The following is a 23,707-nucleotide window of genomic DNA, read 5'->3' as shown; positions in this document are numbered from 1 at the left end:
CAAAGAATCTCTCAAGAAAACAAGTTAATGCTGAATCATAAAATAACCGAGCAGGAGGTAGAAGGTGCCATTCAGAACATGCAATTGGGCAAATCTCCAGGGCCGGATGGTTTAACTTCAAGATATTATAGATCCTTGAAAGAATGGATAATACAACCATTAAAGGAAGTCTGTAATGAAATTTTGGAAGGGAAAAAAGCACCAGAGTCGCTCAATTTGGATTATAAAATTTTTGCAGATATTTTAGCCAAAAGATTAAAAAAGGTATTAGCAGAAGAGATACATAAAGATCAAGCAGGCTTTCTCCCGGGCAGACACTTGTCTGATAATAATATAATTAACATTTTAGAAAAATTACAAGTGAATATTAATACCAAAGCAGTTTTGATATTTGTGGACGCGGAGAAAGCTTTTGACAATATTTCCTGGAGTTTTATGAAGAAGAACCTACAGGGGATGGGGGTTGGTCAAGGTTTTGGAAATGGTATAGGTGCGATATATTCAGAACAAAAGGCTAAACTAATTGTCAATAATGTAGTGACGGAGGAATTTAAGATAGAGAAAGGAACACGACAAGGTTGCCCAATTTCCCCATTGCTTTTTATATCGGTCCTGGAGGTTCTCTTAAATATGATTAGAAGGGACCAGTTGGTTAAAGGTATACAAGTCGGAGCTAAACAGTACAAATTGAAAGCATTTGCTGATGATCTAGTATTGACATTACAGGAGCCAGAATCTAGTACTAAAAGAGTATTGGAACTGATTCAAGAATTTGGTCAGGCTGCGGGATTTAAGTTGAACAAGTTAAAAACTAAGGTTTCGAGAAAAATCTAACAGAGGTTGAGAGAGAGGTTTCAGAAGGAGACAGGATTAACATTGGTTAAGAAAGTGAAATACCTGGGGGTTAATATGACTGCTAAGAATGTGAATTTATTCAAAGATAATTATGAAAAATGTTGGATGGAAGTGAAAAAGGATTTAGAAATATGGTCAAATTTGAAGCTTTCATTGCTAGGCCGTATTGCTGTGATAAAAATGAATGTATTGCCAAGAATGTTGTTTTTGTTTCAAACATTACAAATTTTGGATAAAATGGACTGTTTCAAGAAGTGGCAGAGAGATATTTCTAGATTTGTCTGGCAGGGCAAGAAGCCCAGAATAAAATTTAAAATACTAACTGATGCAAAAGAAAGAGGTGGATTTGCCCTGCCAGACCTTAAACTTTACTATGAATCAGCCACATTTTGCTGGCTGAGAAAATGGCTGCTTCTTGAAAACTCAGACATTTTGGACTTAGAAGGTTTCAACAATGTATTTGGGTGGCATGCATATCTGTGGTATGATAAGGTCAAAGCACATAAAGCATTTAAAAACCATATTGTCAGGAAAGCATTGTTTAATGTCTGGACAAGATATAAGGACCTACTTGAAAATAAAACCCCAAGGTGGTTGTCACCGATGGAAGCGAAGGCTCAGAAAAAGCTCAATATGGAGGCCAAATGGCCAAAATATTGGGAAATTTTGGAACAAGAGGGAAATAAATTGAAATTGCAGAGCTTTGAAAAACTAAAAAACAAGGTGTGAGATTGGCTTCATTATTATCAAATAATGGAGGCATACAATTTGGACAAGAAAATTGGCTTCTAGGTGGAAAAATCAAAATTGGAAACAGAACTGTTAGATCCCAAAACTAAGACTTTGTCAAGGATGTATAACTTGCTGTTGAAATGGAATACTCAGGATGAAACGGTGAAATCTGCTATGATTAAATGGGCACAAGATGTTGGACATAGTATTATGATGGGTGACTGGGAACAGTTATGGACCACAGGTATGAAGTTCACGGCATGTAATGCCTTAAGAGAAAATATTATGAAAATGATATACAGGTGGTACATGACACCAGTCAAGCTTGTGAAAATGTATCATTTGCCTGATAATGAATGTAGGAAATGTAAAGAAACTGAAGGTCCACCTTTGGTAGACGTGCCCAAGGATTAAGGCTTTCTGGGAGATGATCTATAATGAAATGAAAAAGGTATTTAAATATACCTTTCTGAAGAAACCAGAGGCCTTTCTCCTGGGCATGATTGGCCAATTGGTGCCAAAGAAGGATAGAACTTTCTTTATGTATGCCACAGCAGCAGCAAGAATACTTACTGCAAAGTATTGGAAGACACAAGATCTACCCACCCTGGAAGAATGGCAGATGAAGGTGATGGACTATATGGAACTGGCGGAAATGACTGGCAGAATCCGAGACCAGGGAGAAGAGTCGGTGGAAGAAGATTGGAAGAAATTTAAAGACTATTTACAGAAACACTGCAAAATTAATGAATGTTAGAATGATGTCGGAATGAATATATGTGGTCTTAGCAGTAATGTTATAAAGGAGAATGTAAAAATGGGTTGTTAACAGGTGAGAATGTAAAGTTACAATATATTAAGATAAATGATTAAGATAAAAACAAAGATGGAAAGGATTTGCTGAATTAACTAACTGAACTGGAATACAAAAAAGGGAGGTGTGAGGAGGTCAAGGAAACAAGTAAATGAAAGATAAGATATGGAAAAATTGATTTGTTTTTAATTGTTTTAATTTTTCAGTATTTTGTATTTTTTGTTTTATTACTTTTTCTTATTTTTGTAACTCTTTGAAATTTTAATAAATATTACTTTTTTTAAAAAATGAAAAACCATTGAAATATTCTTTAGGCCTTCATTTAGTGACGTTGCTTATAGCATAGTGAATTACAAGTGTTTTCTGTTGTGAATGGTCACATTTAGATTATTAGTATTATTTATTAAATGTTTTAGTTGCTTTATCAACCCAAAGCAACTTGCAACCAACCAACCAAACAAACAAGCAAAAAAATACATTAAAACCAAGGGGGGTAACAAGGATTACTTGAGTAATTGATTTCTATACTTGTTGGCATCAATGGCATTGGGAAATGTAGACCTGAAGTCTAGAAAGCAAACTATAGATGGCTAGATATGAAGCTGAAAGACTGGACGTTTTTAGTAGCTTTCTCTGAAATACCAGTAGAATGGAACCAGATTGCCATTAAAATTCAAAAGATGACAGAGCAGCTTTGAAATTGATTGGCAGGGAAAGCTAACAAGAGCCAAGGGGCATCTAGTTTGGGGCAAATCATCTCTAAGAGATGAGCATGAAAATATTCAAGGTTGTCCAGATGGGCACAGGCTACAACTAGGTAGTGAAACTACAGTGGGATATGGTGGCGATTCCTAGTGCCATAGAGGAAAACAAACATATGTGGGAGAGGCACTGTGTATAAACTTTTACTGTATATGTAAATGCTCAAAGCCTTGAAGCTAAGATGAGTGAGCTGGAAAAGAGGTAAAATTTCTTGATACACTAAAATGACTGTTTCCTAGAACTACTGGTCAAAGAACGGACATGAGGGGAAGTGAGTCTGGATGTACCTAATCCTAAGTGTCACCTAGGATGTGGTGCAAGACTTAAGTTTTCCTGAACCAGTTGGAAATACTGTGTTGTTGGCTTCAAGATATACTTAAGTGAACAATTGCCAAGGAAGTCAAAAACTGCCACGTTTGACTTCAGAAGATGAAACTTAAAAAATGGGGGGGGGGGGATTTTGCAGAAAGGAAGTTGAAAGGGAAAGTCAAGAGGTCAAATCTCTCCAGAATGCTGGAGGGTTATTCAAAACCACGGTAATAGAAGCTCAGCTCAAATATATACCGCCGATCAGGAAAGGTTAACAAGAAGAGTCAGGGAAGCTATTAGAGGCAAAAAGGCCTCTTTTGGAAAATGAAAGTCTTGTCCAAATGAGGAGAACAAAAAGGAACACAAACTTTGGCAAAATAAAAATAAACTTTGGCAAAAACAATGAGGCATGTGAAAAAAATGAGGGGCATATCACTTTAAACATGAAGACCAATAATTGTTGTTGTTGTTTAGTCATTTAGTCGTGTCCGACTCTTCATGACCCCATGTAGCAGAGCACGCCAGGCACTCCTGTCTTCCACTGCTTCCCGCAGTTTGGTCAAACTCATGCTGGTAGCTTCGAGAACACTGTCCAACCATCTCATCCTCTGTCGTCCCCTTCTCCTTGTGCCCTCCATCTTTCCCAACATCAGGGTCTTTTCCAGGGAGTCTTCTCTTCTCATGAGGTGGCCAAAGTATTGGAGCCTCAGCTTCAGGATCTGTCCTTCCAGTGAGCACTCAGGGCTGATTTCCTTCAGAATGGATGCGTTTGATCTTCTTGCAGTCCATGGTACTCTCAAGAGTCTCCTCCAGCACCATAATTCAAAAGCATCAATTCTTCGGCGATCAGCCTTCTTTATGGTCCAGCTCTCACTTCCATACATCACTACTGGGAAAACCATAGCTTTTACTATACGGACCTTTGTTGTCAAGGTGATGTCTCTGCTTTTTAAGACCAACAATAAGAAACTCTTTTAACTACATTTGAAGCAGGAAACCAGCTAGGGAGGAAATTGGACCTTTGGATGACAAGAAAGAAGAAGGTGTGTTAAAGGAGGAGAATGAGATTACAGATCAGCTAAATTAATTATTTGCATCTGTCTTCACTGTGGAAGATGTAGGGCAGATCTCTGTGCTTGAACTTTCTCAGTAAGGGGATTTGAGGAACTGAGGCAAATAGTAGTGACGAGAGACCACGTTCTAGGCCTTATGGATAAATTAACAACAAACTAATCACTGGGTCCAGATGGCAGCCATTCAACAGTTCTTTAAAATTCTAATGTGGAATTGCTGATCTTCTAGCAAAAATATATAACTTATCCCTAAGATCAGAGTCCATTCCTGAGGATTGGACAGTACCAATGTAACACCAATTTTTAAAGAGCAATCCAGGGGGATGCAAGAAATTACAGGTCAGTTTGGACAATTAATGATTGGGAGTTGCTGTGCCATTAAACTTTAGCTAACAGACTCGGACAACATCTCGGATTGGAATGGAGTCAGAGGAAGCTGCGCTGATAAAAAAGGCATTTGGAAAAATATATAGTAATAAAGCTGTATTTGACCGATGAAAGTACCTTATATGATGTTTGACATGATTGAGAATCATGGACTCAGGGATGGAGAATTATAAAACATCAAAATCAAGATGTGGAAAATATGGAAACAAGGAGAAGAGGCAGGGCTGAGATGTGGAGATATGCTTCAGAGATCCAGACCGTGGGGAGCTCTGAAAAATTAATAATTATCATTTGGACTATAATTTGGTCTTTTTTATTTTAGTTTTTTATTTTAATTGGAGTATTATGATTGGATATATTAATTGGATGTTTTTTATTGGAAAATCAATAAAAATGATTTAAAAAAAGAAAACTTGTGGAAAACATCATTAAAAATAAATTCTCCAAGTATATAGAAGACTAAGTCTTACTGAAGAAGAATCAGTAAGGCTTTGGCAACGGGTAGCTCCTGCCTGCCATAACTGGGTGGATGGGTATTTAAATGGCAGTGCTAGCAAGTGCAAAGTGGTGCAGTCTGGGGCAAGAAGCCTTACCTTCAAATGCTTGCAAACGGGTTCTGAACTGTTGGTTTCTGGTCATCAAAGAGATCTTGGAGTCGTGCAGAATAGCTTGATGAAAATGTCAACCCTGTGTGAAAGGGTGAATTCTGCAAATATCATGGTGCTCATATACAAATCTATGGTGTTGTTAAGTTGTGGGTGAACATATCAGACAACACAGCGATTCTTCTAACAGTTCTTGTTTATTCACAAGCCAGAACAGAACTGAACTGAAGGGTTCAGCCAGCCTGCTTATATAGAGCTCCAGTACAACACAACTGTAACAACTTTCTGTAACTATCCAATCACTGAACGTCACTTTCAATCCCTTATTTGCATATGTGGACCTGAGTGAAAACTATCTACAGTATCCCCCTGCTGGCCCAGGGTGAGAACTTCAGTACATAACAGGTGTAGCCAGAATACTGCGTATGGTTCTGACTGCCTTACCACAGAAAGGATATGAGTTGCATCTGTAGTCTGCTACTCAAACCGCTTGGTTTATGTTACAGCTTGAGATACTGGTGTAGGGAGGAGAAAATATTGCACGTGGCAGCCAGCAGCGTTTTGCTTCTCCAAAGCTGTCAAACTGTGGAGGTAGCTTTATGCAACTCAGCCCACATGCCTGGCCAGCACTGTAAAGCACAGGCTCATATGTTGTGTGAGTGTGAGGGAGTGCAAAGATAGTGGTTTGGCCAGAGGAGGTATAGTGACTTGTTGTGCCTGACTGGGAAGTGGAGTGTGGGAAGAACTCAAGCGACAGGGGTAGTAATGCATCACAACAGAAGGTTTGAGCAGAAAACTGAGACATGAAGAAGACAAGAGAGGAGCATTGCATTTTCTAATAAAAAATTAATACGGTAAATATACTGCATATAGGGCATTCATTTGTGCTAACCCAGCTTTTCAGTAAAGTTCTGCTGCCCTTTACTCATCATAGAAGAGCCTTATCTCTTGGCTCTAAGTGATGTCAGTAATCACTGTCCCCACATTTTCAAACTTTCTTCAAACTTTTTTCAGTGAGGATGGGAAACTTGCTTTTATCTATCTATCTATCATCTATCTATCTATCTATCTATCTATCTATCTATCTATCTCTATTCATTTTTTTAAAAAACGGAAGCAGGAATTCTTTACCACTGCAAATGCATTCAGGGTGATGAAACATATCAAAAGGAATGGGGAAAATTTATGTTATATATAGAGAAGACGATGTGAAATAGGGAAACCAGTAGAATTAAAGTACAGTGGTACTTCAGGTTACATATGCTTCAGGTTACATACGCTTCAGGTTATACACTCCGCTAACCCAGAAATAGTGCTTCAGGTTAAGAACTTTGCTTCAGGATAAGAACAGAAATTGGGCTCTGGCGGCGTAACAGCAGCAGGAGGCCCCATTAGCTAAAGTGGTGCTTCAGGTTAAGAACAGTTTCAGGTTAAGTACGGACCTCCGGAACGAATTAAGTACTTAACCCGAGGTACCACTGTAAACCTCATAATGGGAAAACACAAGAAATGTATTGGATAATATCAAAATGAATTAAAAATGTATATTAGGACTATTGTTGAACAATATTTGTAAATGCGTATAGACAGACAACAAGAATTGTATATATAGAAAGATTTATTTGTTTACAGTCATTTTATGGAAAAAAATTGAAGAAGAACAATTATATATAAAATGGACAGAGACAATGCGAAAAGTTAAAGACGACATAAAAAAGCCGGAAGGAGGAAGGAGGGAAGTCAGCTCGGAAGAGCAAGAACAAATGTGAAACATAATGTACATGTATGTATAGGATGTAACTAAAAATTCAATAAAAATCATCTGGGGGGGGGAGCAAATGCATTCTTGACTCTGTACTGTGTTGCAGTATGTACTCGATGTGAAACTCAAAAATCGTTGCCACCCTAATACAATCACCAGTTTTGTAACTATAGCGATTTTTAAGGTCCCTGCATGTGGGAGATATGCTGGCATTGGCTGGAGAAACAGGAACTAGAGCAAAATTGACCTTAGCTGGATGGAAAAGACAGCAGTGGATATTTCCACACTAGCCTGTGAGTCATGTGAGCATGGCAAGATCCCTTCCCTGTCAAATACTGCATTGGAAGGAGTAAGCTGCAATGATTTAATCAGGAATCTGCTTAATAAATGGGATAAAAATGGTTCTTTCCCCATTATTTGCTAAGTTCCTATAGTAGCTAGGCACTGCACAAAGTAGTATTTAAAATCCGTGCCCCCACCTGAAAACTTACTGTCTAGCAGGGATCTAGCAGGGAAAGTAAAGGTGGAGGTAAATTAAAAGAGCAACTGTCCCGTTAGTTGAATCTTTTACAAGTATAGAAATTGCCTTTGCTGTTCTTTTAATCAGATCGCCTATCATATTGCAGAGTTCCACAAAAGCAACAGTGCCACCTCATGGACAGTTGAAGAACAAGTACATAATGTACTGCAGTGTAGTTAAATGATGCTCAGTTAATTTTCTTAGTCTTTTACATTAGTGGTGAAGAAGCTGTTATGTGAAAGGAAGTAGGTCCTAATGGTTTCTTCAAGGACACTGCAATGTGGAGTGGAAAAGCAGAGGTGCACAATAAGCCTTCTTTTCCTGACACATAAATTACTCTATATACTTGTTCCTCACTGGTATCACAAGTGTTTGAACACTTCCAAAAACGTTTAGCTATCCCTGTATAAATGCTGTTCAGATTATTGACAGGATATTTTTATTTATTGAAAAACCTAGTGGGGAAAAGGAGCCCAACTGCAGAGGCTGGGAAGTGGGGACAGAGAGGTAAGGCTGCAGAAATGTGCTTTGGAACGACAAATAATTCAGCATTACAAACAACTTCCCTTTGGAAAGTTCTGAACTAGGGAGGCAGTTACTCTTGAAGTAAGCAGCAGAAGAGCATTGTGTTATAAGAAGTTATATGCTGCCTGAATTTAACTTTATATTTAATTTACAGCAATGTTTTAATACCACCCACCTAAAAGTGAAGACTCCTAATCTCTAGGTAGATCTCCCCTGGGCAAGCATTCTGCTACTTCCATAAATTGACATTCTTACTCCTTTTTAGGGGGAGGGGTAGCCTGTATCTATTCTTGTTTATACAGTGGTGCCTCTGGTTGAGAACTTAATTCGTTTTGGAGGTCCGTTCTTAACCTGAAACTGTTCTTAACCTGAGGTACCACTTTAGATAATGGGGCCTCCTGCTGCCACCACACGATTTCTGTTCTCATCCTGAAGCAAAGTTCTTAACCCGAGGTACTACTTCTGGGTTAGAGGAGTCCGTAACCTGAAGCGTTTGTAACCTGAAGCGTTTGTAACCTGAGGTACCACTGTACATCAGGTTTTCCTCACATGCATTTTCATCAGTCTGTGAGTCAAGATCAAGTAATGGTTTGTATGTGTGAATGGGCCATCACCAATATAATATAAACCACATATGTACTGAACTTCCATATCAAAATGTAATGTTTTTAATGTGATTATATCTGCCCCTGATCGTTTTGTTCGCTGCGGCTGCGTTGATGTTTTATCGTTTTGCTGTTTTTAATAAGTTGTAAACTGATTGTTTTATTGACTAATTGCAAATTGCCGGGGGGGGGGGAGACTAATCCCTAAAGGCAGCTTAAAAATACATCAAACACATAAATGAGATTCACCCTAAAGAAGAGCTACTGGGCTGTAGTGATTAGAATAGGGTGTGTGACCAACCCTTTGGGGGAATAAGAACATTTCCTAATTGGAGAAACTGTTAATCATAGAATTGCAGAGTTGCAGGGGACCCTGCAGATCATCTAGTCCAACCCCTTGAAAAGCAGGAATATGCAGCTGTCCCATACAGGAATCGAACCTGTTACCTTGGCATTATCAGCCCCATGCTCTAACCAACTGAGTGATGTGAGCTGTTGTGGGCTGTGCACCACTGGCACCACTTTTTTCTCTATTTCCTCCATTCCTTCCTGCTTTTTATTATTAGATCTACGAGTGTTGCAAACTACGTTTAGGAAGTGCGATAGAAACTCCCTAATGAAGCTATTTATAGTAATCACTTATGAGGCAGGCGGTTGTTAAAAACTGGAGGAGGAAGGGGAAGCCTTGCTGGAGTGAGTCCGCCGATATTTCTAGAGGTATAAGGTACTGTTTGATGTCAATTCTCGAAAACTCCTGTTGCAAATGCAGTTCTGTGGGCCTGTCTCAGTAGAAAAATTCCCCAGTACTTTGAACCATTGTTCCGCATAGGAAGACTTCGAAATGCATGCGCCAGGAAAGTCGTCTCCCCCCACATCGTTTCTGAACCGCTGCTTAAGTTTGTAGTTATCTATTTGTCAGTTAACTTGCTAATTTGACAGAAAAGCAGTGAAATGGAATTGTAGAAAATACAAACAACGCGGGCAGGTTGAAATATGCTTCGCCTTCCCTCTGCAGTCTAAGATGTTGCAGTATAAATATGATTCTATAAAAGGTGTGAATGGAACATAAACATAAAAGTGATGGATTTGGTACAGTCAGTGAACGCAATTATAAGTAGGTATGGCAGAAGACTATTTCATCAAGGCTGGATCCACTGATTAATACAAATCTACTCCATTTCTGCCAGTCAGCCGCCGTACTTCACAGATGAGTTTTCTAAGGGCAGAGGTAAACAACCTTTGCCCCTAGTCCCAATAATTTGCTGTCATTTTTCTCCATTAAATTAGCATATAATTTGGAAGAAATTCACTCTGTTGTTTTCTCTCTCTTCATGATAAGAGCAAAATCTTACCATCCAGTCTTTTATGAATGGCTTCTTTGAATTCGCGGTGCATTTTGCTTTAAAGAAATGAGTAAAATGCAATCTGTGGGTGATACGCAACTTAGTTTTCTTCAGAGAAGACTCACTGAAAATAGTGGACATGAGTTACTACTGAAGTCCATAGATTTCATTGGGTCTGTACCCTTTTTATCATTTAGGGGGTTGGGGGAGTGGGAGTTTGCTATGTAAAACAAAAGCAATAGGCTTTTTAGATTGCTTAACTTCCTTTCTACATTTGTCGCAAAGTAGCCTTAATGGGTGAGAGAGGCAAGAAATAGTTAAACATTTACTTGCAGCTTGATTCATATTTTGAATGGACGTAGAATCTGGGAGAAAATGACTGTTTCAAGAATCGCCGCTTCCTGTCTGTCAATTCAATTCTGTCTCTGGATAATAATTGTATTCATTTAGCATTTAGAATACTCAAATTTGCAAATGACAACCCAAATGAATATTTCATAACAAAGAGGCATGATCCATTATGGTAGTGTGACTCTAACTAGTAGCGCAGCATGACTGATCTCGCATTTAGAATTTGTGTGAGAGAACTGTGGCACACGGCTAATTAAAAGTACAGCTTTTAATCTTAAAAAAAAAACAGAAAGAAAAGAAAAGAAATTTAAGACTCAGGTGGAGGAGAAAGTCCTGTTTTTCCTGTTGTGGGAAAGGTGCGCTGGGTTTGTTGTGAGTTCGTTCCGTTGTGTTGTCATAAAACAGAGGCACCTGTAAAAGTCTGGAAAGGGAAAACAGTCTTTGGAGTCGTCATCTGGGAGTATGTTTTGTGCCCTCCCAGGAAAACGCATAGCCTAGGCCAGCAACAGGGTTAGTGTGCAATTTGGTTTATACAAAATATGCCCCAAGGCAACATTGGAGAACCTTTCCTGATCGTGGAAATGAGCAAACAGGAATGTGAGTTGTTTGGGTTAAAAACAACCACAGCAACCCACTATGGTAGTTGTGTATCGCAACATTGCTTTTGAGGAGTATAAAACAGACATGCAACGGTTCCGGGGCTGCTTTCTTCCTTTCGGCTAATTCAGCCTGTGCAATTTAACATAGCACAAATGTTGAAAAAGTTGTTTTATAAATATGGATATTCATAGTAGCAATGGGTTTTCCCCCTCTTTAAACCATGCTTAGGAGGTTCAGAGCGACTGAGTGAGTCATAGAGGATATATGGCTATCAGTAGCTGTTAGCTGTGATGGTTAAATGGAGTTTCCATGTATGATTGCAGTTTACCTGACCAATGGGACAAACAGTCAAGGAAGGCAGTTGTCTTCATGTCCTATTACTGCGTTTCCAGAGTAAGCTACCTGAGAGTAAGCTTTTGTGGGAGTTGGGTTTCCCCAAACATGCTCAAGACTAGAGCTTTCGGCTTGAAGTATCAGGTTGGAGAGAGAATATTCCCGATGCAATTGCTACAGTTTCTTCTTCCCTTTCCCGGCACAAAACCAAAGCCCTGCAAATCGTTCAGCACCAACCTTCACCTCTTTAAAAGTTTAGTCTTTTAAGAGGCAAGCGGCCTCCAAATCAAGGCTCTTATTTCTGCCTCCTTCCAAACTTCGAAAACCAACAGCCGTTTGCTCCGTTTGCCTTGGTTTGGAAACGAAAAAAAGATGGGTGGACGCAAGAAGAGAAAGGATTTTAATTTTATTTTTTAAAGCCCCTTGCAAATGGATTGAGTTTATTGGATCTCTGCACAGCAGAGTTCTGGAGGTGTGGCGCGGGAGGGAACCTGCTTTAAAAAATAAATCGATCCCAGTGTTTTCGCCTGGGAAAGATGCGCGCGTGTGTGTGCGCGCCCGCGCGCGTGGACCGGGCTTGACTCCGCTCCAGCCTGGGTCTGCCTCTGAGCGTGACGTCACTTGGCTTTAGCACACAGCGGCACAAGAGCAGGCGGCTGGGTGAGTGACAGGCCAGCCTACTTTTTAATAGCTTTGTCATGTGACTGGAACAGTAGTAAGACAGGTGCCTTCGGTTCACTCTCAGTAAGGGGCTGCTTGGCTGCGCGCGAGTATATTTGCTCTCTCTCCCTCTCTTTCGCTCTGTCTCGCCCTGGCTGTGGATTGTAGTTTCAAAGCTTTGCTGCCGTCATTCAGGAGCTGGATGGCGTGGGACATGTGTAATCAGGACTCTGTTTGGAGTGACATCGAGGTGAGCTTTTTGGGGGACGGTCTCTCTCTCTCTCCTTTTTTCTTGCGTGCAAATTCTCCCAGCTGGAGGGCTTGTTTCCTTGTATTCTGTTCTTCCTTTCCCCTTTTTCCCCCCTCCTCCCTTTTTTATTTTTCGCTTGTGTTGCTTTGAATCTTGTCCACCCCTCCCTTGCCGGAAAGTAGTTAGAGGAAAGAACCCTTTTGGAATGGAAGCGAGGCTGCATCTTATCTTTAATCCTGCAAGTTTTTCTTTTCTCTCCACCTTCCCACCCCCCACCCCACCCCGCCGGCTTTCTATTTTAAGATTACGCTCCGGTTCCTTGAGCAAATTAAAAAAAAAAAAAAAAAAGCAACTGGCTCCTGTCATCGGGATCTCCTGCAGTTGGAAACTATTTTTATGTGCCTTTGGCTCCCTTTCCAGTCATATGCAATATTTATGCACAGAGATATTGATATGAATCGATGTCTGAATTCTTTCCATTGGCATTTAGTGGCATCTGGCTTGGAAAAAAAGCTGCCTCTTTTTCTGTGTGCGTGAGGCGGATGAAATGCTGTCGTTCACCTTTTAAAACTTGCAAAAAGAAAAAAAGTAGTTTTATTTTATATGGGGTTATGGGCTGCAGAGCAGAGATGTTTGTGCGTGGAGCGAGACGGGCTTGGTATCGGTTGCTGTGTTGTGGGAATGTGGCTTCTGTGCTGTGATTTTTGGGAAGAGATGCCCTGTCGCTTCTGCTGGAATGCTTGGGCTAAGGAGTCCTCTTCCTTTGGTTCTGTGCCGCTGAGACAACAGGATGGAGCATGAGAATAGAGTTTATGCAGGATCTCGTGGTGCTGCTGCTGCTGCCTCCGCTGCTTGAGTAAAAATAGATGGCAATACATCAAACCTGCAGCTTCTGCTGGCTACAATTCATAAAGGGGAGGGGGGAACGGAGGCAGGGGTGGGGAAGAAAATAAGCAGCCCATTGGGAGTCTCTGGAGTATAGGAACAGAGGCTTGAGGGTGTCTAAATGCTTGCAATTAGGAAAACCAAACCAAAATAAATATCCGAGTTCGAAATGGTGTAGTGCCTGAAAGTTCCTGCAACTTGGGGGAAACTTTTCCCCTCCCTGGTTATCCCAAAACAGAAGCCTCAAATGATAGCTACTTTTACAGGCCATTCCTTATGCATCTCCATTCAGTCTTTTAATGGGGATTACTTTTAACTAAGTGTGCACAGGATTCCAGCTTTAAATGCTTCCTTTGGCAGTAGAGAAAGCTACTGGTGATTCCCTTCTCCGCAACCCCCCTCCTTTTTAAAAAACCCTGAAGATGTTGTTTTAGTGCATGGACACATATTATTGGGTACAATCCTTTAATGCTTTCTGCATATACGTATTCCGGGCAGGAAGCAAATATAATAGCATATTCCCATTATTATTGTTAATTATCATCATCAAAAATCATGTTTAAAATACTTGCATCTGCCGACTTCTGTTTGCATATCGTAATTTTTCATCTCTTGTTTTGACTCAGTAAAGTGGAAGAGATATGGATAATTCATATGTCCTGTAGCTATTATGAGTCAAAGTGGTAAGCGAATGACTTGCTGGCTCCAGAAGTCCTGATTTGTTTCTGAGCAGCTGGGAGCATCCAGTGGATTAGAATCATAGATTGCCGTCTTGGTTTTTGTTGCACGGGTCTCGGCTGCCGTGGCTTCGTTTTTTCCATCATGCATTATTCCTAACGCTGCTAGGAGCTTATTTGAGGAACCAATGTCTGTGGAAATGGTGATGATCTATTTTAATCACCAGTGTTCCTGCAGGAATTTCAGGCTGGTAACAAGAAAATATAATTTATGCCAGTGAGCCGTTTATTTGCTTTTGGGTTTGGGTTCTTCTTCTTGTTGTTTTTACTTGTTTAGAGGAAGGGAAGGGGTCTGTGTCAGTTGTATCGCAGATAAGGTGGCTTCTTAGTTCCATCTTTCAAAGTGGCATGAGCTTTGACCCTATGTGCAGACAGTTTGGTTACTGGCTATAAGCTGTTCCTGCTCCCCTGGGGAATCGCCTTTCCTCTTAAAGTACGACCAGCATCAAGTACGATAGGCAGCTCTTTCCCCCCCCCCCCGCTCTTCTTTTGAGGCCCTCCAAATTCACTTCTGATATAAAATACTTGAGATCCCCTTGTTCATAACAAGGAGATTCCCTGCTCCTCCATAAAGGCCTGTACATCACAGTAACTGATCAGCGTCCCACAGCGTTTCTCTGTTTAATGAAGGTAATGTACGACGAGGCTGCAAAGATTGATAAAGAGGATGCACATGGTGTTATGTTTGCTTTAAGCATATCATCCGTGTTTGGGATCATCTCTCTCTCTCTCTCTCTCGCCTCCCTCTCCCTCCCTCGACTCTCTTTAACAACCTTGTTAAATACAGATTATTGTTTTCACTAATGCAATTTAAATGGCATACATCCAGCCCTCCCCCAACCTGCACACACTGGCCATCATTTAGTTTTAAAAATTACCTTCGAAAAGCCACACGAGCCTCCAAAAAGGTTAACGGAGAATGATGCTTAATTATGATGATTCATTATCATTGATGCAGTTAAGCTAATTTATTGTTTGCTCTTTAACTAAGCGTTTGGAGGGGTGGGTGAGAATGATCTGGGGGCAAAAGAAAGGCACAATAATTAGCCTTTATGTTTAGTGACTGCTTTATCCTCTTAAAGCTTATTACAGAACTAAGGGTATAGTTGTGTAATAACTGCCGTAAGCTGTTGGCTGTGTTTTTAAAAAAAGGGGGGGTGGAGAGTCTTTGCTTGCAAGGTGCACCTGTTAGAGATGTATAGACAAACGCCAGATATCTGCGACGAGGACAGTCAGATGAGGACAGTTATAGGACTCGGAGTGTTAAACCTGGCATCATTCAAAGGCCAAATATAAATTAATAACAGGAACACTTGCTACTAATGTCTCTCAGATTAGAAGTGTAGTGCCATATCTAGAAGCATTGATTTTATTATCAGGTCAACATTGGCAAGAGTCAGCGTGCTTCACTTCAGATATTCCATTTGTTTTTAAAAAGTGACACTCCGGTCATTAGAGAGAAATGAAAACTGCGAAGAGAAGACTTCCTTTGTTTTTAAACCCCCTGCCCCAAATAGAACAGTTATTTCTTATATTGCTTCAAAATGGCCACTGCAGGCCTTTTTGAAAAATGTGTACCTATTGAGAGAACCCATCCAGTTTTAACTAGGCGGAGCAGAGGGATGGAGAGAGAATGGGAATCTATTTTTACAAATGAAAAGTAGTAAAGCGGTCAGCACGGTGCCTTGGAAGTCTGTGGCATCAGTTTTAAGCCACTGACCTCCACAACACAAACCTGGGGGATGATGCTGAGAATCTACCTTTTCAGGCAAAGACCTAGATTATCCTTTAATGAGATCACAGATTTCATTTGGGCATCAAGAAAAGGTCATTTTTGCATTATAACATTTGCCAACTTTAGGATTGGAAACATAGAGGGTGGGGAAGCCTTTTATTTTTCCCCTAAGGGGAGAAAAACAGTTTTCATTACCACTCTTGCTATGCAGTTTTCTTTGTGTGTTCCCTCTACCTTTTCTTCAAGTTTGCCATATACTACATATGTGCGTGTATAACTCAGGTAGGCCTTGAACTGTTACAGCTTTGTACTCGTTTCAAAGAATAGTAATAAAGAACAGAGACTCTCCTTCCAGCCCTTAAGTTTCCCTTTCTATGCACCTATTGTCTGATTTCCTGCATCATCCTGCTTGACCAGTGAAAGTGGAATGGCAAATTGTAGCCTTTGCCAGCTTCTCCAAGTCTATTGACCCTGTTTCTCTACTCCAAAGGATGCCTTGCAATTAGGTTGTCACACGTAAAGGCAGAATATGCAGTGCTGGAGTCGCTCTTTCAGGGACTGCCTGTCAAATGTTTCAGGAAGTTTATTTTTCTGAAGTCCAACTTTAGCAAGAAACCTACACTTAGCTGTTGAAGTGTGACATGACAGACATTGAATTCCTATGTTTGCTGGGGGAAGGGTGCTTTAAGGTTACTGATACATTCACCTTAATTGACCTCATTCGAGCAAGATTATAAATAAGGGAAACTATACCATCTTTGAGGGTGATTGACAGGCCGTGGCATCTGAAATCCATGTGCATTTTTCGCGGGGGTTTTTGGCTGCTGCATTTGACACAGATAAATCCAGGGAATGCAAAGTGGGAGGCTGGAAATCTTCATTGTCAAACTGACTACATTTTGTCACCTGTTAACAACATAATTGCTAATTCATATGGGTGCCAACACAGGGGAGTTCTGGCTTATGCAGAAAAAATGAAATAAAAGCTGAAGATATACTACGGACACAATGCAGCAAAAGTTAAGCACTTTTGAGTCACAATTAGTTCAGTTGCAAAGTTCAGCACCATGTTTAGTTTTGTGCCATTAAACTCTGTAGCATTTGTGTTTGTGGCTATGTAGTTAAAAACAAATTTTCACAAGGCTGTAGCTGTAGCCTTACTTACCCACATTGTGACTGCTGAACAGTTGTGGATACGTTGTAAAAAGACATGTATCTTCAGTTAGCCTGATATCTAAATTAAATGATGCTGAGACGTCTACGGAAATATATGCTGCCTAAAAGTATTAGTGGAATGTGCTGTAGTATTAGTACAAGGTTTGCTTTGCAATGATTCTCCATATGTAACAGTTACCTAGCAAAACTTGCCAGAGCCAAATGTCGAGATCAGAATGGAAGTGATAAGATTTTTTAAAAATACAATTTCACGTTCAAGCATCTCTGTAAAACGGAGCTCTAACAGTTTAGCAATATGTTCTCAGAGCAAGAATGAGTTTCATGGATAGTGAAATCAATCCATGATCCCGGGGTAGATTTCAGCATAAGCTATCAATATGTAAAAACAAAAACAATTGAATCAATAAAATCATACATATGCCTTACATTGAGCCGTCACTGGTTCACCTTGCTTCTTCTTGTCTCTTCAGACTCACCAGGTCTCAGATGGAGGTCTTTCCTAGCTTTGTGGACTCTTTATGTCAGCGAATGTATGTATGCAGCACAAACACACTACAACCGAGCTATGGGCTAGGTAACATTAAACATCTTTTCCCATACTGCAGCTCAAACATGGGCTTTGGACTCCATGTATAAGGCAGCTGCAGAAGTTGTGCTACTGTCATCTCATGGTTGCTCCTGCACAGTCCCAGTGACATTTGCAACTGTCACCCACTAAGACCGGAGTGAATATACAGTGACAACGACACTAGTCTCCAGTGGCAGTGCTTTCCCTTGTATGGTAAATAATGGCACCATGTTCATTTAACAGAAGATGCGTACATTGCTGGGAGTGTTGTGGGAGCAACCACCAGATCATCATCTGATAGCTAGCACCACTTCAAGTTATGTATGACACAGTCATTGCAGGATTGGCTGGCCCAGCTATTGGACAAATGGGATACATGCCACAGGATCTTATCCTGCATAGGACACCATGGTGTTGTTATTATCATTGCCAGGACACATAACTACTCAGTCCTGGCCAGGACTAGCTAGATTACCATAGCAACAAAAAGGTTTGCTTGAGATGGTAAGGGTTGTTGAAGAAGCTGTTTGCAACCCATACATTGTCCCTTACCACATCACAAGAAGCCAGTTCATATTTTGGGGGGGAGCAAAGGGGCAAATGCAGTTCACAGCAAATGTACAGGCCCACTTATGGATATAAAAAGGTAAAGGGACCCCTGACCATTAGGTCCAGTTGTGACCAACTCTGGTGTTGCTGCGCTCATCTCACTTTATTGGCCGAGGGAGCTGGCGTACAGCTTCCGGGTCATGTGGCCAGCATGACTAAGCCGCTTCTGGCGAACCAGAGCAGCACACGGAAACACCGTTTACCTTCCCGCTGAAGTGGTACCTATTTATCTACTTGCACTTTGACGTGCCTTCAAACTGCTAGGTTGGCAGGAACAGGGACCGAGCAACGGGAGCTCACCCTGTCACGGGGATTCGAACCGCCAACGTTCTGATCGGCAAGTCCTAGGCTCTGTGGTTTAACCCACAGTGCCACCCCCATCCCACTCATGGATATATCCATGATCAAAATTTCAGAAAAAGTGGTGCATTTTAGAAAACTTTTTGTGGTTGATTATGTGAATATGGGGTGCACACACAGGCCTCCCTAAATAGCTCCCCATCTCCATTTCAATAACCCTGGATGTAGAATACTCTCTAGACTTAGTGTGAAGAAGTAGCTGTATATCCCAGAAGGAAAGAGGCATATCAGTGATGTGCAATGGGTGTGGATCTAGTAGAGGTCGGAGTTCAAATAATGGAAGGGAAAGGGGTCACCCTTGTTTGCATGCTTACAGATGGGCAAGATGGAGTTGCCAAACCTGGGAGTAGCCTTATTAGTCTCATTGTCGTTGCCCTATTCTGGTTCTCAGTCCACAAAAGAGGACGACCTACTTCCCAAGACTCTTGTGAAGATGAGGCTATGTCTTTCCTATCTCTGGCTGAGGATAAGCTATGAAAAGCCAATTAGTGGCGCTGTCAAGTTTGGCCTGTGAATGGCAAGATGCTAGCCAACAGAAATATGGTCTGAGACTGTGTTCCTAGCCGGAAAGTGAAGCTATAGATTGGGAGACTCCATAAATGGAATGTGACATTTATAGATATTTGGTCATTACTTGGCAGGTGCCTGGCTTTTTTGTGTCATGAGAAATATTTCAAAATCTGCTTATTATGAGGCTGTTGTAGCTTAGCTTATAGTAGTTTACCCAGAGTTTTGTTACAGCTAATAATTCTGGAACCATTTGGCAGGTTGATGTGTGTGAGCCAACAGAGATGTGTAATTTCATGTTGCTGTCTTTCCTGCTGATTTTTTTGCATCATAGTTTCTGCTGTGGATTCTGGGCCTTCCTTATTCTAAGTCCAGAGCTTGCTGGAATGGCATGTCTGCTGCTGGAAATGGCAGCCCCAGATCTCCCCTCCTTTCCTGGTGGATATGTAGTTTAAAGAGGAACAAATGTGTGACAGCCAGCTCCTTGCTCTCTTCATTGGCTTCCTTGTACAGTGGTACCTCAGGTTAAGAACTTAATTTGTTCTGGAGGTCCGTTCTTAACCTGAGGTACCACTTTAGCTAATGGGGCCTCTTGCTGCTGCCGCCGTGCAATTTCTGTTCTCATCCTGAAGCAAAGTTCTTAACCTGAGGTACTATTTCTGGGTTAGCGGAGTTTGTAACCTGAAGCATCTGTAACCTGAAGCATCTGTAACCTGAGGTACCACTGTATAGGGGTGGGGAACCTCAGAATTCATCTGCTTGCTTGTTTACTCCTAGGTAAGTCCAACTGAATTCCATGTGGCTTACCTCTGAGCCAACATCTGGAGCATGGCCCTGTCAGCGTGCAATATTATACCTTGAAAATAAACTAGAAGTTACCAAGAGAGAGAGGCACAGGTTTACTGTCTTCGGTTGTTGTGTGCATCTTCTAATAATGCTTCATTCTGGCTTAACTGAGAGATCAGAAATTGCGGCCTCCCCTCTTTGCTTTTTAAATGACTTCTGCACTTTGGGGGCTGTGAATAAAAAGACAGTGGCTGTTCCCAGCGCAGGAGGGTGGTTTAGAAGGCAAAGGTCAGCCTTTCTCCAACAAGCAGGCCGGCACACACACAAACACGCTCTGTTGCTCACCTGTGCCAAGTTCCTTTGATACAAGTCAGCTTTTTCTTCCCCAAAATGAAGTTAACTCCAGTGACCTGCTGGGTGGTATAAGTGAGTTAACGGAGCTATAATTCTTCTCACGTGCTGCTGTTCTTCACAGTTTCCTCTAATTAATGAAAGATTTCTGTATCTTCCCTTCCCCTCTTTTCAGTGTGCTGCTCTGGTTGGTGAAGACCAGCCTCTTTGCCCAGATCTTCCAGAACTTGACCTCTCTGAATTAGATGTGAATGACTTGGATGCCGACAGCTTTCTGGGAGGCCTCAAGTGGTACAGTGACCAATCGGAAATCATTTCCAATCAGTATGCCAATGAATCATCAAACATATTTGAGGTAAGGAAAAACTGTTCCACGTAAGCATCTTTTTTTAATGACACGGATGACGGTCTTTATCTGCTCTGATTTCTAATGTTTTCAAGCTGCAGTGCTTGCAGCTATTTTTCTGATTCCTTGGATATGGCTTCGGATTAGTGGGCGCTAATCCTGTAAAGAAATGGCAAAAATATCAAGATATTTAGGGGCCAGTATCAGTATTTCAAATGCCCAAACCAAGGGTCTCAGGGATGACAGTTTGGATTTCTAAAATTCTGGATCACTGGATTGAAACTCGGGGGTGAGATTTGTGGCTTAGGGGGTGGAGCCAGAACAGAATCTGGCACATTTTGGCAGAAGGCTGGCAAAGTCTAGTAGGCAGTTGTCAGAGGAGGACAAAAGGGGGAGTTTTCTGACCCTGCTAGTGATAGTATATTGGTTTTGTTTATCAGACTGGTAAAGCACTGGTTGGATGGCAACTCTAGGGTGAAATGCAGTTCAGGAGTGCTTGAGCTGCAAAGTTTGTTTACAAGGCAGTTCAGTGGGCCTGGGGGTAGCACTGCCTAAATCCTGTCTGTCTCCGCCCCATGAAGTTAACCTGAGCATGAAATTGCAGCACATTCAGCAACACAGTATACAACACTCCTGCCAGCCATTCCCTAACCGCATCCATGTTGGCAGCACTGACTCCCACAAATCGTGGAGTGCTGTATTGGCAAATAAGGAGCAAACAACCGTGTGTGGCAAATGAGCACCCTCTTGCACTGTTACCCTGCCCCACAGATGCAGTAGGCCTGCTGTGGTGACTTCACACACTCAAACATCTGTGGTGAAGGCGGGAAGAGTACAGAAGTCAGTATGCCCTGTGGATCTACACACATTGCCAATCAACACACTTTTGACTGGCCAATACCCAGATGTAGGACCTAGAAAACTTGTAGTGTTATCGTTAGGAGGCTAGCCAAGGGAACCCACGGACCACTTTCCCCATTATTACCCTCCCTTCCTGTTTTTTATTCTTCCACTGGCAGAGTTGCGCCAGCAGCAGAGCTATGCCAGCATAAAATAATATGGGTAGGAGACCTGGACCTACGTAAATCGAAAAGCAAACCAGAGGTAGAGTTGGAGCTGTTAATTTTGAAAGTTCACCACCACCCCTTTTTTCCACATTCTGGTGCAACTAGTCATGTGGAAATTTTCCCCTCCTTCTTTATAAAAATTGCAACCAGCACCGAAGTAGCATGTTCTATATCATCTGGCAGCAATAGACAAATTTTATTTATTTGTTTGAAACACTTTCTGTCCTGCTCTTTGGCCAAAAAGGCTCCCAGAGCAGCTTCCATGCAATTAATAAAAACAAGACAGCCCCTGCCTGCAAGCTTTTCATTTGTGTCTTTGTCTTTTAGAGTGTAAAAGGCACAGGGGGGAAGAAGAAAACTGGAAAACTCAGACAGCAGTTCTGAGTTACATAATAGTTCTTATGACCAGCTAGAATGGAAACAGTTTAGGGAGGGGAGGATCCATATGGAACTAGCCTTCCAGGAGATGCAATGGAGTGCTCCTGCTTCTCATCTTTCCCCCTGCCGCTGACTGATGGAAGGGCTTCTGCCAGGTGAGAAGCCAGACGGAGAAGGTCTTTCAGCAGAGCTAATGGAGTCATCCTGCTTCCACCTGCATATCTCTACAACTAAACAAAGAAAAGCAAGCCTGATATGAACCAATGGAGTTGAGACACTCTTTTTGGGGGTGGTGGTGGAAAGAAAACAAATTATTATCCCAGGTCAAAGGACTCCAATATCATCCCATGTCATGATACTGTTGGCGTATTGCTCATCCAGTGGCATGGTGGTCTCTTTCTGAGCTGGTGGGCATTGTTGTGGGGTTATGTCGTGGACCTTTAATTTTCCTGACGGATTTCAGCCATCCTTTGATCTAATAAGGAAGAGGGGTGGACTTTAGTCCCTTTGCCAAATCCCTGGTTGGGGTTACAGGGCTTCCAAAAACCTCTAAGACTTGTCAGAATGGCTTCCCAGAGGTTGGCTAAATGGGCTCCTGAGGGCTTTGGGGGAATTTTGTCAAAGCCTTGCTCACCCTCTGGAATGCAGAAGTAGCTTATTTGGTTGACATGATGTTTTCTAGGGACTCTTTGATGCTGACTAGGGCATCAGTGGAGAAAGACTCGGGTTAATGCAATAGGACAGGTTGTAGAACCTGCTTTGGCGCCACCTTTGTCACCCTACCTGCAACATGGTATGTGTTTTCCCACCATTGTGTCGGTACAGTGCTAGCCAGTGAAGGCTTTCTGGGTGGTGATGGGACTTCTGTATTCTGGCAACCAAGGTGTGAATTTGCAAAGTGTTTTGCAGATGGTTTGTATTTTGACTTTACATTAATTGCAGATGGGGTTCTGGATGTTCTTGCACTGGTCACATTTATGTGTAAAACTTCCCATTTCTGCAGTCTGAGGATGTGGACAGGTTACCTGGTGCGTGTTTGCCTCTCCTGGCTGTGGGGTGTTGGCAAGTGGAGGCTGTTTGTGCCTCCTTGAAGAAAGGGGAATTCCCTGTGGCTTTGGGAGTGTTTGCGGCAGGCCCCCTTCAGATTCCACTGATAACTTTTGCCCAGTCTCTGAAGTGTTGTCTTTTGGCAAAATGCTCCAGTGTGTGGCAGCCCAACTTCAAGCCTTCATTGCTAGCTATGATAATCTAGGATCCTGTATCAGTCTGGTTTATAACAGATGTTTGCACAATGACTTGCACTGCACTTGGTGGATGACCTGCACTGTAAGATGATCATGGAATACATCATGGTCCCCTCTATGGCATTCAGTACCATGAACCATAGTATCCTACCTTGCTGACTTGCAGCTAGGGAGTCAGTCTCTCCCTCTCCCCCCCTGATTGTTTTCTGGTCTCATTTTTCTGGCCCTCATCAGGTAGAATGCTCTGTCGCAAGAGACCAGGGCCCTGCGGGATCTGACATCTTTCTGCAGGACCTGCAAGACGGAGCTGTTCCACCAGTCCTTTGGCCCAGGCCCAGTCTGACCCCCTTCCTTCTTCTTTCCTCTTTTTATGGGACCCTGTCTGTAAGTGGCCTCTTGGCTCCTCCTATCACAGCCTTTCTCAACCTGTGGGTCCCCAGATGTTGTTGAACTACAACTCCCATCACCCTTA

General features: G+C 41.8%; 1 protein-coding gene across 3 annotated transcripts in view; it reads left to right on the top strand.

Annotated features, from left to right (window-relative positions):
- The window catches only part of PPARGC1A (PPARG coactivator 1 alpha), a 630,855-nt gene that overhangs the window by 509,497 nt on the left and 97,651 nt on the right, over positions 1 to 23,707 (top strand). For 2 of the 3 annotated variants that reach the window (XM_053403885.1, XM_053403886.1), the window contains exon 3: positions 20,376 to 20,555. In XM_053403885.1, the coding sequence (XP_053259860.1) occupies positions 20,376 to 20,555 (180 nt within the window). Of the gene's footprint in view, positions 1 to 12,279; positions 12,487 to 20,375; positions 20,556 to 23,707 lie in introns of those variants that run through there. The other variant, XM_053403887.1, reaches the window with a different exon arrangement.

The sequence above is a fragment of the Podarcis raffonei genome, chromosome 9 (genome assembly GCF_027172205.1).
Source record: "Podarcis raffonei isolate rPodRaf1 chromosome 9, rPodRaf1.pri, whole genome shotgun sequence".
Taxonomy (NCBI): Eukaryota; Metazoa; Chordata; class Lepidosauria; order Squamata; family Lacertidae; genus Podarcis; species Podarcis raffonei.
The sequence above is the reverse complement of the archived record's forward strand: the minus strand, read 5'-3'. Positions and strand labels throughout refer to the sequence as shown.